General features: G+C 30.7%; 1 protein-coding gene across 1 annotated transcript in view; it reads left to right on the forward strand.

Moving 5' to 3' along the window:
* The window catches only part of LOC107447604 (hemicentin-2-like), a 410,317-nt gene that overhangs the window by 256,992 nt on the left and 135,807 nt on the right, over positions 1-17,518 (forward strand). The window contains exon 4 of the mRNA XM_071177281.2: positions 3,370-3,687. Coding sequence (XP_071033382.1) covers positions 3,370-3,687 — 318 coding nt within the window. The remainder of the gene's footprint in view (positions 1-3,369; positions 3,688-17,518) is intronic.

The following is a 17,518-nucleotide window of genomic DNA, read 5'->3' on the forward strand; positions in this document are numbered from 1 at the left end:
AAAAAACATGTTTTTAGCGCTCAGAAATAGGCACCCATTTTCAAGATTTGTCAGGCGAGAATGGGCGCCTATTTTTGAGCACTTGCAACCTCTCGACTTTTATTTAGATCTGCTTATTTTTGAAATCAATGAAGCTTTTTCTTTAATCAAGTAAAGCATTACCGCCTCAGTTTTTTGTGATTATTTATTTAAAAATAAAGATTGCTTGAGGCTATAAATGAAATAAATAATGTGTTATCGATAAAATTTTCCCAAGCTATAAATATTAATATATTAAACTATAGATCACCCGAGGCCGTAAATGTTACAGAGGGCATACCTAAAAATTATTAAAAGTTAAAAATATAGCAGTGGACTAAAAAGAAATTTGAACATTCAAAGGATCAGCAAATTTGAATTTCTATAAAGATTTTGTTTCTTACATAAGTGTTGTTTGTACACATGCTGTTAGAAAAATTGGTTCAATGTTCGCCGATGGTTCAAGGTAGCCACATAGTGTCGAGCCAATAACCTGGGTACCATGAACCATAGCGTGGTTCAAATTTTCTCCAACATCAATAAAGTGTTTAATCGATTTATGATAATTTTTAAGTTGAACTATAAGATTGTCTCATCAAGTATAAGAAGTAAAGAAACATGGTTCAATTTGTCACAATATTGAACTTGCACCGAACTTTAACGATATTGCTGCGTAGTATATTCCAAAATTTCTGGCGCTGTAGATAATTTTATTAAAAGTCAATAATCTATTATAGCTCGTATTTAAAATAAAATAATGCATAGAGATGAAAAATATCAATTTGCTATATTAGACCACTTTTGCTCTCATTTCTTCATTTTGCAGCGCTTTTTATTAAAGCCATCTATAATAGGCTAGATGAAAGAATATGGATGCGTTCGAAATAGAATTTCAATAAATAATTTTCCATGCCAGCCTATAAATCAAGCCAATCAATTTAATTAACTACACCCAAATGACCCCCTAACTACGCGAAGGGCGACACCACACGCTTACCTTATTAAAATGCCAAATCGATTTCAACAAAGAGCGATTAACTCTAATTACATTGTTTCCTACACCACTTCCTTCGCCAAATAATTCGCCAATATTAAATGAGTTCAAGCGATTAATAGAAAGCTCGTCGAAAAAGGATTTTCTAGAAAGACTAATGTGGCTTTCTAGGCACCAACCGCTAACTCACACATTTCCAAAGATAAAATAATTAATTCGTCCTTTGTCATAACCATTAATGGCTGATAATTAAACGTCTTCAAATGCCTTGTTATTAAGCGGGAGAAAAAATGGGCATCCAAGCAATTAATAGCCGATGTCATAGGATCCGACGTATCCGGTTTCAAGCACAAAAAAAAAGATCCGGTAGTCCGGATTTACACTGGTCGCTGTGAGACAGTTTTTGATTAATTGCCGTGCCAAAATTAACGAGCCTTTTTTGAGTATGAACGAAATTGCTTTGGGTTTTAAAAAATGAAAAAAAAAAAGTAGTTACAGCAGTGGTTTGAAAAAGAGGTAAAAAATTTCATTTCTAGAAAAATTCTACAAAAATGGGATAAGAAACAAGTAAGGCATGTTCTAATTAAGGGTAAAAGTTATTACCTTTTTTTTCATTCTTGATCTCAAGAAAATTTAAATTACATCGGGACTTTTAATCTTTTCAAAGATTTCTTTGGTCGTATTTGTCACATGATATAAAAGAAGTTTCTTATTCAGATTCAGTACTTAATAATCATAAATTGTTCGAATATTTCGTTAATGATTTCATAGAGTAATAATTTAATGCTTTCTCTAATGTTTGAGGAAATCAGGAAATTGTATTTTTTTTTCCTTAAACCCTCTTATTCATAAAATTTTAATAAAACTGTTATTGTTATTGTAGTTATCGTTACATTTCCTTCAAGTAACTAAACTACTTAAAGTTGAAAGAACTATTTTAAAGTACAAATTGCGGTTTCCTTTAAATGTTCGAATACTAAAAGTTAGAATTCAATAGTAAAAATTACAATACTAAAAGTAAAAATTCAGAGCAGAGAATATTAAAGAATGCTTGCACGAGTTTCCAATTTTGCTTTTATTCTACGAAGAACATTAGTTTTACTTCTGGTTCTAATTTTTTCTTTTATCTGAGAAAGTTTTTTGGACATTTAAAATAGTAATTTATCTATGTAAATAAACAAAAGAGTTCAGGTGTGCGTGTGTCGACCTCTCTCAAAACTCTAGAACTTTTTGGCTCAAATCTGTCCAGAATTCGAAAATCAGTATGTAAAATTTCAATAAATATGGTCAGATGGAAGGGTTGAGAAATAAATTTTCCTCATACAGCTTTCGTCTACTAATGTCGTGAACAGGGTTCGAATCCTTGCAATGGCTGGGCGATACGAATTCCCCATCCGGCTTGTGCGGACCACAGTGCTGACGTGAAATATCCTCAGTGGTAGACAGATCATAGGTTAGAGTCCCCTTGCCGTGAAGCTAGCATGGGAGATTCCCGTGGTTTTTTTCTCCAGGTAATGCATATATGGATTAGTTCCATCAAAAAGTCCTCCACGAAGGCAAATTTCTCCCAATAACCTTAGACAGGAGTTCCCTTGTCTTCTGGATTGGGTTTAAAATTACAAGGCTACGGAGTTGAACATTAGTAGTCGTAAACCCAAAATATTGGTATATGTTGCTCCATTTTGGTTTTTGGTGATTATCTGCGAATACTCTGTTTTGATGAAACCATCCACAGCAGTAGTAGTAGCAGTAATTAATTTACATCGCACTAGAGCTGCACAATGGGGTATTGGCGGCGGTTTAAGAAACACGCATGAGGATGACCCTGAATACATGCCATCATAATTTTTAACCCCTGAAGAGAAGATGGTTTCCCTGCTTTGGTAGATTGACGATCTGCGCATGAAGACGATCTGCGCATTAACTTTACGGTAGAACAGTTTAACGAGGACTGATACCGCGTAACCAGACACTTCTCCAGACAGACTGATTAAAGTAGTCGCTGCCAGTGTTTGACTTCGGTGTTCTACTGGAAATCGTATATTTACGACCAGTCCACTGCGGAACCCTCCCACGACAGATGTACCCATATCTATTTCTCGCGTTTCATTAAATGCTATTTTAATGTCTGACTCTCATGTAGAGACATATTTTACTCATATAATATTCAGCGTATTTATTCGTTCACCGAACTTTGTGCATACATCTTGTAGAAAGAGTGTAACTTTAACTGTAACTATAGTTTCTTTAGTGACATAATTTTATTAATTGCTAAATTGTATTTAATGCATCTAAAAATGATTTAATATTTAATTCAACCATATGATAATTAATGTTATGAAATTTCCTTTTCACAGTGAAACCTGTATCATTGCGCGTACGTGGACCAACAACACCAGTAGTCGCCGGAGAAATGGTTTCTTTAACATGTACGGTCGAAGGTTCGAGACCAGCAGCTTCCATCACTTGGTTCAACAGATCACGTGAAGTGGAACCCCAACCTCCAGCATCGCAAGATCTGATGAGTGATGCCACATACCGGACATCTTCTACACTAGTTTTTATAGCCTCGCGGCACGACCATTTGGGTGATTTTTGTTGCCAAGGTCTCAATGAAGTTCAGAAACTACAGCATCAACCACCTCTTCTGCATGCAGTGACTTTAGATGTGCTTTGTAAGTTGATAGCATTTGATTTTTCATCTAAACTATTTCTAAAAAACCTTATACGGACATCATCGCAGTTTATTAGCTTATAATTACTCAAAAGTATGAACAATACGTAGATATTCAACATTTAAATATTCTTTTGTTTTTCTTGAAAAAAGTATTAATTTCACCTAAATGAGCAGTAATGTTTAAATTAGTTTTTATCTAGGAATGAAAATGATTTAATTTTACAATATTAATTTAATAAAGTTTTAGCAAATAAATAAATCTACGTAGAAATTTATGTCATCAACGCCAGTCTATAAATGAAATAACAATTTGAAAACTATTATTTAAATTCATTCATTGGAATATATACTTGCGTGTTTAGGTTCTTTAAAAAGATTTTTTTTAAGCTTTCAAAAGTTTTCTTTACATACTTTAAAGTAAAATTTGACTAAATTGTTTGGCGTAATAAATAACAAAATAAATAAAAGTTTAATAAATATAAGTTTCCAAGATTTTAATCGATCAACTAATAATTTTTAGCATCTAGCAATTTTGAAAGCAGCAAGTGTCTGAATGCTTACTTCTTAAATTATTAATTAGTCTATTGCTTCATGTCCTTCAGTTTTAATTTTTCCATGATTTGATTATTTCTTTGAAAGCGTGTAAAATCAAAAGTTGTAATATCTCTCCAATGTTCTCCCTTATTTGAATTTTAATTCAGTTAATTTGAATTTAGCAGTAAAATAAGAGAATCAACAAATTTATTGAACATATTTAATATTTCTGTTCAACTGTGATAACATATAACATTTATAAAATAGATACTATGATAAACATGTTTAAGCAAGAATAATTTTGTAAAGATTCTAAAATCTTTTTAAATTTTTGCATTAAATTATGACAATTTATCAGAAAAATAAAAGAATCTTCAAATTTATTGCACATATTTAATATTTGTATTTAAGTTTGATGGCATAAAATCTTTACAACAAAGATACTATAATAAATATATATAAACAACAATATTTTATAAGGATTCTCAAATCTTTATAAGTTTTGCATTAAATTATGACAATTTAACAGTATAATGAAACAATCCGCAAATTTATTGCACATATGCAATTTTTGTATTTTACTTTGACAACATAAAATATTCACAACATAGATAATATAATAAACATGCATTAACAAGATTATTATTATAAATATTTTCAAATCTTTATAATTTTCACATTAAATTATGAAAATTTTTGTAAATCAGATAAGTTGTCATTGGTGTTAACGTTTTTACAACTTATTTTGACTGCAACTTATTATTACTTAAAATGAGAGAATATTTAAAATTTATTTAGAAACAAAATAAAAATTTAATCAAAAAGACTAAATCAACATAAACTAATTGCATTAATAAACTTTAAAAATAATCCTTTCATTTAAAAAGACTATAGTTACTCTATTCTAAACACAGTAGTTTCAATGATTTTCGAGAACACAGATATTTATAAGAGGGAGTTTTGAGATGAATAATTATATTTTGCTTGTTATATATATATATATATATATATATATATATTATAACTTCCAAAATGTATAACTAACTGTAGAGCACTAATATTTATTTTTACGTATCTAATTTTAGTTAGAACTTCCTTCCAACAGATAAATTTGATATTCTATTTTCGGAGATAACAAAATGATCTCTGAAATATTCATCATAGATTTATTAATTCTATTAAAATAACCAATATTTAGTTTCAGTTCTCCATGGCTTGAAAGTTTTACGTCTACAATTTCAAAACCATTTTAATCTGAACCATTTGTGCATTTCCCAAACGTTTAATAATGGATAGACTTTCGAATCGAATGGAATTATATCTTTCGCATAACTCATATACTTTTACCTTAGTTATTTCGTTCTTCCAACAAGGTATTATACATAATACTTTTATCAGTTCCATTCATATCTCCATATTTCATCCGGGTCTCTGAAATGATTTTTTTTTCTTCACTTTCTCATAATATTGCAAAGCATGTTTCAGTATTTCTTCCTTTGGAGTTCCAATGGGTACCTATAAGGTGCATCTGTTGCGAGGAATTTTAAATCACATGATATATTTTCAATTGGAAATGAAAAATATTGGTAGTTTACATATCGCTTCATCGTTGGAAAATTCATGAGACTCGGCACTCCCAAAAATACATTACAATATCTTTTAGGCAGAAGGAAGAAAAAAAATAATATTTTATGCTGCTAAAGAACTGAAAAGATTTGAAAAAGAAAATTCCTTATTGCCCATGAATAGTAGAATTTTCGTGGAAATCTCGCGAAATTTTTGTTGTATGCCTTTTAAGAATAAATTGTTAGATATTGCTGAAATTTCTTTTAGAAATTCATTTTGAATTATTAGCACTTCAGATGGATTTGATGAATATATATTTCAGTTGCTTCTTTTTCGGTGGCAAATATGGGAAAATAAAAACAAGAGGGGAATTTTTTTGATAAAATTTCAATGAATTTTTCTATGGAGTAGCTAAGTAATTGGTTTCAAATAGAATTAGCGCAAAAGTGATTTTTTCCGATTCAGTTAAGACTATATTCCTAAGATCTTTCTCTAACGTCTGAAAATATGTGAATATTTTCTCGTTTTTAGAATATTAAGTTTGTGTTTTCTTATATTCCTCGTTCAAAGTGCGAATCAATGAAAGGTGCAATTAAATTATTAAAACAAAACAATTTTTTACCAATCAACAAAGGGTTCAAACATAGTTAAAAGATCAATATTTTCTCCGTTTTTTTATTTTAAGGGAATATTATTTTAAATGCATTTTTTCTCTGTTTTCTTTGCCCAAAATTTTTAGAATTGTTTTAGAATCACACTTTTAGAATTGTTTCGAAAAAAAGGGTTACATAACAAAATATTTAATTGTTATTTTACCATTTTAAGCCGGGTTAGCCTGGTCGGTAGGGGGCTGGGCCCATGTCCGAGAGTTCGGGGGTTCGGCAAAAGTAGTAAAGTGAGTTCCCCGTGTAGTAAAGTGACTGATGCACGTTAAATCTGTTGAGTCGCAAAAGTCCTCCATGTTCCCATAATAAATCAAAAGCTCTGGGGGTACTGGTTTGGAGAAAGATCGTTCTCAGATTCAGGTCAAAATTACGATCTGTGGATGAATAAATGGATGTATGAATGGGTCCGCCCTATAAACGGGTGCGACGTGTGGTTTGGCAGAAGTCGAATTCTTGGCCATAAATGGGGCCACTGAAAAACAAGAAATGCACACTCCACCTTAAATTTTCTCGGTTTAACCAAGCAGGCTTGCCCGTGTGGCGAGTAGCCTTAGAAACAACAACAACACCATTTTGATATGGACAACCAAAACAGTCAAATAACTATAATAAAAGAAGATGCTAATCAAAAGATTATTGTGAGAAAAATCATTTATTTACTGTTTTCAAATAATACGGTTAAGCAACCAACATTTTATCCTCACCAACTATGCCCATGGCCAATGAAAATTTTAAGTAAACTTTGAAAGTTATAAGATAAACCGTGTGATAGGGATTACGAATTCATTTTTTATTTTACATCATCGGATACCTTATACAATATATGTCTAAGGATGTCTAAGGATCTTACAGTAATAAGTGTGCGGGGAACACTTCATGAACCATTTAGTTCCTCGCAGATGTGTACATATTTTAGTCGATAGGGCTCTGTCAATCTTATAACCCGTTAAGCTAAGGTTTGAGTCCCAGCGAGAAGTTTTCAGTGATATGCTCTCCTTAATGGGCAACCCAGTATTAATGCAACAGATTTGTTTACCACATACTGTATAATATTTCCTATCTCTCACAATAGATGGCACCACTAGATAAAGTAATTAAACGGCTCTCTTGACAAAATACTACTCAACTAAACCTAACTCTAATGTCTATTACTAAAAAAATCTAACTTCAGTATCCAATAAAATTTTATTTTCACGGTTTTACAACCATGCTAGTTTTAGTTACAAAGCAGCATAGCATTCGCGATTTTTTTAACCATTCCAAATTATCAATTTACGGGTCTCAAACCCGTAAACATAAATAAATGTTCCGATCCATAAACTTTACAGATTGACAGACTGTCCAATTATACTTAGAATATAGTCAAAACCATTTTTAATACCTTTTTAAATCAAAAACTAGTATATAATAAGTATATATAACAAATATTCTGGTAAGTAGAATGATTTAATTCAGTAATTAAAATTCATGCGTAGGAATTTTCAGTTTATATGAAGTAATTTAATTCATTATTTGTAATAAATTAAATACCTATAACTAAGAATAATAAAATAGATTATTAAAACGGAATTCCATTTAAATGAAACGAATTGTATCTGGAATAATCCAACTCATTGGTCAAATTTTACTAATGAATTTCTAAATAGTTTATTTAAATGAAATTAATTTTATCATTAATTAATCAGACTTATAAAACCGTACACATTTTTCACCTTAAAATATATTCTCTTCTGAATACACATGTATAACAGCAAAATAAAGATTTTTTTAAATAAAATATAAACCAAATTCATCGATCTAGTATTAGTTATATTACCAATATCGATAATAATTGAGCATTCCAGAAACTATTCTTAATTTTTTGTAGAATGAATTTAACTTGAATCTTTGTACTAAAATAAAGAAATCGGTTGAAATTTAATCAAATAATTTTGAATCATACGACGCAACACGAATAAACATGACGCTGCTAATAACGTTACGGCAGTTTGATTAACAAAGACATCATTTTTAAACACTGCTGAGCAACAGAAACCCTCATTAAATCCTGGAAAAGTTCTATAAATGAGTGGGGGTGGGCAGAAGCAAGAGGTACTCATATTTTATATCTAGGGTAAGGGAAGGAACATGAGTTCTTTTCTCCAGGGATAAGTCATGACTGCAATTTGTGCCTAATTATAAAAGGGATTCATAATTCTCTTTTGGCGCAAAATAGACTTTAATTAATACTCGCCCCTTCTGTAGAAGCAAAATGAGGGACGCTGAACAGTGGAATCGGGGGAAGCAACAACCGTGGTCGTCTTGCCTCGTTAAAGCTTTGTAAGAAGAAAAATTATCTCGTCTTTCCTTTTGTTTTGAGAACAGAAGATAAATTGGAGATAATAAGGACATAAAAACCGGTGAATTATAATATCAATGCATTGTTCTGATTGGGTTTTTTTTATTATTATTTATAAGTAGAAGTAATTTTTTGAACAAAAGTTACGCGACAGCGAAACTGCAGCTTAATTATTAATAATTACTCGAGCAAGTAAATTGTTTTCATTTTTTTCATCAATTATAGACATTGTAATAATTTTATACTGCTGTGGGCATGTTTTTTTTTAATACAATGTTATTTAGCCACACACACTATTTGCGCAATATTATTTAGCCCTCTGAGTGAAGTTCCCGGTTTATTCCAAACTTCAACCCTGCGGTTTTTGGCTCTAAAAACAGGTTTTTCCCATTTTTTTTCCTGTTAGGAAATAGTATAGGGGAAATTTGCGCATTTTGGACTAAATTCTAAACATTTCGGACGAAATGCAGAAGACACATTATGTATGTCCACATAACAATGTGAATAAAAAGCAATATCCAATCTTAAATAATGAAAGACATATAAAAAGTAAAATATTGCATTAAGTATCAAAGTAATAAAATTTAATGTAAAAATTAAATATATAATAAGTTAATTATGTAATAATAAAATATGTTAAGTAAGGATCTGAAAAGTAATTGATAAAAACATGAAAATTGGTAAACTGATGACCTGTTTCGAAAATAATGTGTTATTTACAACATGTATAACAAAAGAGAAACGTAAAATTCAGATTTATCAAGGGTCTTAATTTTATGTCCGAATTATTTTTGACTCGTAATCCCTCCGTAATGATGCATCGCAGAAATTTTAATACTTATTTGGAGATACAACAATTTTAGGCTCTTTATTCTTACATGAACTAGTAAAATGGGTAAAAACCAATGAAAAGGGTAAGGAAATGAACAAAAAAAATGCACATTAACAACAAGGTAGATTATAATGGAGGCAGTAGACAAAAGTGAAATAGTTAAGTTAAATCGATTTGCAAGTTATGTCTGGTTCACATCTGTTAAAACGCCTCCCTCTTCTGCGTTAATTGTCAAGAATCATTGAAACAAAAAGACAGATTTAAATAACTATGTTACCTATTGAAATAAACAAGAATAATTGGATACCTGAAAGTAACGTTCTCGTAGGTTGACTATGGCGTTTGTTGATTCAGAAACAAATCAGATTCGACACAAAGGCTTGACGTCGCTTATAGTAATCCAATTAAGTCTGATTTAAATCATATGGATAGGCATAATCACTTTAGCCTTCATAAATACTGACGAAGCTGTGTTCCTTAAACTATTCCTTCCTATTTATATATCAATTACGCAGAACGAAACAAAAAAAAACATTCATGAGTTAAGAAAGTTAAAATTATGAATTTTTGATGACTCTTATCACAATTTATTTTTGTATATAAAAATTGTTTATAGGGGATTGAAACTACTGAACGCAATTAATTCATATAATTCAGCCTTTTTTGCTTGAAAATATATTTCGTTTTTTATATTGAGTGAAGAATTATGACATGGTAAGAAAAATATAGAATGAAACTTTAATAAGTGTGGGTATTCATGACGTTCGAAAATTGATGGAAATGAATGGAGAAAAAAAATTATAATTTTTCGTTTTCTTGAAGAAAAACAGTCTAAAAAATAACGACGGACTTGCAGAAGAGCAGGATCTGAAGGACCTCTCAATTTCCCAAAAAATAAGTAGAATATCATGCGTAGCCAGAAAAATCGTTCATCGGAGTTTTGAACAATTAGCTAAAGCTCTTTCATTCCTTCCAACTATGGAAACCCTAACATTTTCCTGTCAGGACAAAATAATTCTAGTAGTCACACTTCAAAACAAATTCCAAAAATGGCTTGGTAATAGAGGAATAAATATTTTAAAGTGACATTCATCCCCTGATTCCAGTTTGGGGGGAATACTGAAGAAAAAATTGAAGAAACAGGAAAGTTACAGTTAAGGAATTACAGGAAGATTTGGTAAAAATATGGGACAAAACTACTTTCGACACTTTCAAGTTTCTCGTTGAATCTGTGCCAAGCCGTCTACAAATGGTTATTTATGCTAAAGGAGAAAGAATTTACTACTGATTTATTTGTAAAATGTTGTGTAAAGATAAGATATCTTGAGATGCATTCTAATTTCTGATTTCTATTTTTATTTGCTTAAATAAAGCACTTTTTGAAAGCCTCAATTTCTTTTCTCTCTACTTACCACTATGCTAATGTGTATAAAACATAAATGAGTGTATCAGTATTTTAAAATGTTTCTTTTTTTTTTGGTAATATTCATGCATGTTTTGTTTTGGGTTTCTAATTATTTGGCAACTGCATTTTAACAGCGATTTATGAGAAGAAATTCTCTCAGTTTTTGGAATTGGATTGATTTTTATTATATATCATTCCAATATATGTATGTATATTACTTTGCTCAAAAAAATATTAAATAAAAATTTAAAATTAAAGTAAGCCTATTTTTGCTTTAAAATATGTTGAAAAATTCATTAAATCGAAAAAATATTCATACGCGTTCCCTCTGCTTTAAATAATATCATGAAATATGTTAAAAATATTAATGAATAGCATGGATAAAATGTTTAAAAAAAGGCAGAAAATATGGTTGAAATATTAGTATTCCGTTGTAAGCAACGTCAGAAACCGTAATGCAATTAATTCTGCACTTGTATATACAATTAGTAAAAATTTGAGCCATGTCAGAAGAATTCTTACTATCAAAGAGTCTATTACCATGTCTATTACTATTAAAGAATAATAATTTGTCTTTTTTTTCTATTTCTTTCGTTTCTTGTTTAAGTTTTAGCATATATTGCAAATATAATTTTTTATTGAACTGAACCATATGGTAATTCTATTCTAATTAAAAATAGGCTAATATTTTCTCACATAGAGCGTTAATCTTAAAAATGTTATCCTTCTCTTCAATACACTTTTGGAAAATCAAAAATTTCTAAACTGTTGAAAAATAAAATTCGTCGCATTTATCTTCACTTCAAAGACGTACCTTTCATACATCACCGTCGCCAAAGACAGCGCCAGAAAAATGCCCTGACAGTATTCAAGAAAGAAAAATTACAGCCTCCATCAAAATGCTAGAAAAAACCTAGTCTTTGCTAAGTGTTTTGACAACTTTAATAAAGCCTGCCAACTGAGTTGCTTTGTGTAAGATGTATTATGTAAAAGGATGACAAGAGTTTTAAAGAAAAAAATCGCCAACTGATGTACGAAATATTTTCTTGGATAAAACAAATTTATGATAACCATTAAAAGATAAGAAATATTTCTCCTCGGCAAAGTGAAAGATAATGCGGACATTTTTCCGATATTAATAATATTTACTTATTAAATTAAATTAATCGATAGTTTCTGCTCCAAGTTAATTCATGAGTGAAGTTTTTCGAGGCACGAAATAATATTAATGTAATTTAAGATTTAACAAAATTTCATCCTCTGTTTTTTTCTTAATATTTAATGAAACTATCGCGTAAATTTACGGTTTTTAACTCTACGTTTCTATAAAGGCCCCCTAAGTGTATAGGGTTTCTTAGAAAAGTAATGCCATGGACAATTAAATGCTTTTATTGATGGGAATGGTAAAAGTAAAGTGCAATAAATGATTTCCAAAACGGGATATTTTGGTCTTGATATATCGCTTCAAGTGATACGCGATACATGCAGGCATCGTAGACAGCAGGATAGAACTTTTCCAGAATACCATTTATAGACTAGGTGCAAGCTTAATGCTCTAAGTGATATTGTTTGATGGGAATTTTCAAGGTCTGGGGTCAAAAAAGAAGTCCGAAGGGGCCATTTCAGGTCTGTATTATGACTGCAGAACCATTGTTACCTTAGAATCGGCCAGGATATAGTTCACGGTGAATGTAAAGAGGCAAAGAACATTGCTAGTTCGTTGATTATTTTTAAATATTTAATGTCCGTGACAAACTCTGAAATGGTGGTTTGATTCAAGAATTCAGCCGTGAGTGTCATAGTAGTGGTCGTAATTTACCTTCCAACAGATCGCTAATTCTTATACTTATGGCTATAATTATAAGCATAGATTTATGGCTATAAATATACGCTCTGTGCCTCCATTTTTTTTTTTTTGGTGTTTCCGTAGATTTGGCGCTTTCCGTTGGTTTGGCGTTTTCACCAAACAATCATCTCCATAGGCCGTCTTGGTCATGAAAAAAGTTTCCACTGAGAACTTGATGAGTTTCACGCAAATTTAATTTCAACTCATGGAACGATGAGTGATGGCTAGCAGACGAAAACGAGTTATACTAAATTTTGAAATAAACAGGAGTAAAACAAGGCACGGAGTGGCGAGACTAGAGCTGAACCCCAGTTATTACAAGAAAAGTTAGAGACGAAAGTTTTTTTCCTTTTTTTAATATCTAAATATTATTCTCTAAATTTCTTAGCCTGACTCTGATTCGCTGAAAAGGTTAGGTGTGTGTAAATCTTGGGTCTGGGAGTGAGTGGGCGTGCAATGTCCCGAGTTAGCTAATACTTCTCCTGGTTTTCCTCTTCCTGTAATGCAAATACGGGTTAGTTCCATCAAAAAGTCCTTCACGAAGGCAAATTTCTCTCAATACTTGATTCAGGAGCTCCCTTGTCTTCTGGATAGGATGCAAAATTACAAGGCTGCGGAGTTGAACTTAGTAGTCGTAAACCCGAAATTGGATCGGCTTTTCAACTATGGTTATAAAAAGAGATAAAATACCTGCCCATGTTCAAGTAGCGTCTTGATTTCGTTGATTAGCAAAACTAATTTCTGCGCTTTTTTACTGGTTTTGTCTTCTTATTGATAGAATTATTTTTGATTCTTGAAGCACACCCGGAAAAAATTTCTAGTTCATCAAATTCTTTCAGGCAAACTTCAACCATCTAAGATCATGGGTTCAATTTCTGGTACAAAACTTTACCATGGCGTTAGCACTTGTAAAACTGGGATTAGGATTTCCTTCTTCTAAGTTTCTCCACTCTTATAGGATATATATAGAGATGTTTTTAAGTTCATAGATGTTTATATGGTGTTGGTTGGTGTTTAACAGGACAAAAATAGTTGAGGCCTAAGAGCATCTACGTTTGATAGCATATTCTACTTCAATTATGTCAATTTTTGCATTTTAGAAATTTTTTATGTTTTTAGTGTTTTTAAACATAACTTTTATCTTGAGAAACATGTTGTTAAAGTAATTATTTTTTTGATAACTTTCGTTTTAATTATTTCAATATAAACGTATTTTTCAATTGAGTAACTAATTAGATTTGATTTGATTTGCTTGACAACATTTGTTTTTGAATTCCAACCTATATGCATGTTTCTAATACCACATAAGATGTTTTATTTACTTCTTTGATACTTTGCTTTAACTCTTTAAATGTATCCCAAATCGAGTGTACTATTTTCTTATATATATATATTTCATCCACCCACTCACATATTTTACCATGTAAATTTATTTTGATTAATTGTGTTCGGAATTTATTTTAATACTATATATGGTAAACTCACTCCCTGACTTGTTATATACTTAGTCAACAACAACAAAATTTGAACAAAAAAGAAAAAAAATTCGTAACAACAAAATTTTAAGATACATGTTCTTAAAGAATAATTTACAAGCCATATTTTAATTTTGCTTATCAAAATATAAAATACAAAAAATATTTTCACATTCTATAAGGAACAAGGATTAATAAATTGTTAACATCAATTAATTTTCAAGCAAAAAGCTAATCATGGTATTTCCAAATTAACTAAAGAAATAAATTAGTTACATTTAATCCGTGAATAATAAGTCTTTTTTTTCCACCTTCAACCACAATTCTAAGTAGAAGAAAAACTAAAGCACATTGTATTTTGGTGAGACAAGAAATTAAAGCTGCGATATACACCAGCTGCGTTTTACCCAGAATTCCCCTGTAATTATTTTATTCCTAAAACTGCAATAAATGCTTGACGTCTACTAACAAGCTTACAGCTTACAGAAACAATTTTTTCAACATTGTGCGAAACACAATAATGTGGATACGCTTTATCTTTCTCTATTGTTTCCCCTTTGTTGCGAAAGATTGTTTTTTCCCCACTCCATGTCTTGTTTTCCCTATTTCCTTTCGCTTTGCGGGAAGAATGCTCGTGGTCGAGGGAAAAAAAGGGCCTAACTCTGTACGTGGCGAAAACTCAATAAACCAATGATCTATAAGCGAATAAGAAAAAGAAAAGTAGGTATAAATAAATGAAAAGGTCCAGTGTGAAGATTGCTGTGGCTGGAAAAGAAGATATCTAATTCAGGAGAGACATTGTGACCGGTAAGGGATCGTATGCTCTAAAAGAAATGATAATTCTTAGATGTAAATTTTATTGCAGTTTCAATCACTGTAATGGTGAATGAATTCAGAAAATTTTGTAAAATATAACATTTTATAACAATCTGGTGTTCAGTTTCATTCTCATGTCGTGGAAAAAGCAGATTTCTTGTGAAGTTCGCGTTCGCTGCCATTATTGGTCAGATGACGTGGGATAAAAGTTAAAAAAATAAGAAAGAAGATTATATCAATGAATAAAAGTAGAGAGAAGTTGTTACATATCCATTATTTTAAGCAAATAATATTGAAACTAATGACTGATGGAAAAAAAAGTTAAAATTACGAGGGAATATTATTTTTCTTCTAATAAAACTTAGACAAGCCATGCTGGTTAGCCATTATCGTTTTCGAATTGAATCAGGGAGAAGCACCTTTGGTTTGACAAGAGAGCACCGCAAGGGTGAAATGTGATTTAGTTCAGTATTCTCCTGATAGAAGGCAGCACCACTTATTTAGGAAGACGATTCCACAATTTAAACTAAGATATGAAGAGGAAGGAAATTTTCTTCTGATCACTATATAATTTTGGTACTACTCAGCGACCATAAGCGTTTCGATTTCACCGATTTCGCAAGCACGTATATTGCATGTACTTTGTACGTTTTAACGGCTTCAAGGAGCAAACCCCGGCCACTCCCGACCAAACTCGGATGCTCCAACCACTGGCTACCACGTCCCACACAAGGGAATCCACAGTTGGAATAATAAACGATAAAAAAGATAATTAAATATTCAACAACATCAATAAATTATATTGAAATTAATGAGCTGATTAAAAAAAAACAGAAGAATTATGAGGAAATTCACAGTTTGAGTAATAGACGAGGAAAAAGATGACAGAATATCCTACATTTACAACAAATGATATCGAAACTAATGAACTGACAAAAAAATAAAAATAACTACGGAATAGATAGTTTGAATAATATGATTAATACATGAAAAGATGATTAAATATTTAACACCTCAAAGAAATAATATACATTGTAAAAACTGTGTTGTGATACCTATCCGAATTCGGCATTGAAAACTCTAAAAATTGTGTTTTAACTCCGTAGTTGCATTTCAGCGGGTAGCAGATCGCAGAAATGAGAGATTTATTTATACATAAGAGAGCTCATTTCTGTATAAATAAATATCTCATACCTTTTCTTGCTTTGTATTCGCTCATTCATTTTGTAATGACTGACAGCACATGCTGGTATGGAATATATTATTAAGTTAGAAACACTGTATACCTTTTTTTTGTTTGTCTGTTTGACAGCATAGTTTGGGAACATTTTTGTTAGCATTACACACCTTTTTATGGAGCTACTTTTTCCCCCTCTTGAAAACTTCTAAAAAATGAATAGCGCTAGTTTAAAAATCAAACACACTTTATACTTGCATTAGTAAATAAATTTTACACTCAAATTGAAAGTGACTGTACAAATATTTATTTCTGAGAAAATTTCACAGGGAAAAAAACAACCATTACATTCCTCAGCAAAACTAAAAAATTCTTTTTTTTTACAGTTTTTCTAAATTAAAACTTTTTTAATTATACATTTGGTGAGGAGAAAAACTGAAATGCTGTCAATGGAATAATAATAAATGGTAATACAGTGACAACCTTGTAATATTTCAAAACAATTACAACAGATTTTTAATTAAAAAGACAGTAAACGTTCAAAATAAAGCAAATTCAATTTCAATCAGGACAAAGTAGATACAATTCGTACGGAAGAATTATTAAATTTCACTGTAGGTACAAGTTTGTTTTGCTCTCTTTCTTTGCATCCCTGCTGTGATAAAAGGAAAATGTAATGAGATTTTTTCGCACTTTTATAATAACCAAAATAAAGAATAACACAAGACTCAATTAGTTTTATTTTTCTACATTATCTTTATTCTTCAAATAGGAACTGTTTATTCATAAAAAATAATTACATTCTTTATTCAATTCCCATTTTTTTTTATGTATACGTCATGTTTTGACAATTCGTCATTTATATTGGATGATTTCTGTTAATTGAGTGATAATTTGATTGGAATAAAACTGTTATACGAAAATTTGTCGAAGAAATATATTTAATAACTATAAGTGCGATGTTTTTTAAATTATGTTTTAAATAAGTTAGCTTTAAAATTTAAAATAATTAAATGAAGAGTTTTCTTGTGAAGAACCGTTTCCACTATCAATTTTAAAATTTCAACAGCGGCAGCAAGAGACAATTTTTGCTCCAAAGTCCATTCGTTCGTTTTTTGCTCGATAAAACCGCTTGAAAAATGGAGTTTTTCTCATTGGTTAAGAGTTAGCCATTA

Source organism: Parasteatoda tepidariorum, chromosome 2 (genome assembly GCF_982258835.1).
Source record: "Parasteatoda tepidariorum strain Cologne lab strain chromosome 2, Ptep-v5.0, whole genome shotgun sequence".
Taxonomy (NCBI): Eukaryota; Metazoa; Arthropoda; class Arachnida; order Araneae; family Theridiidae; genus Parasteatoda; species Parasteatoda tepidariorum.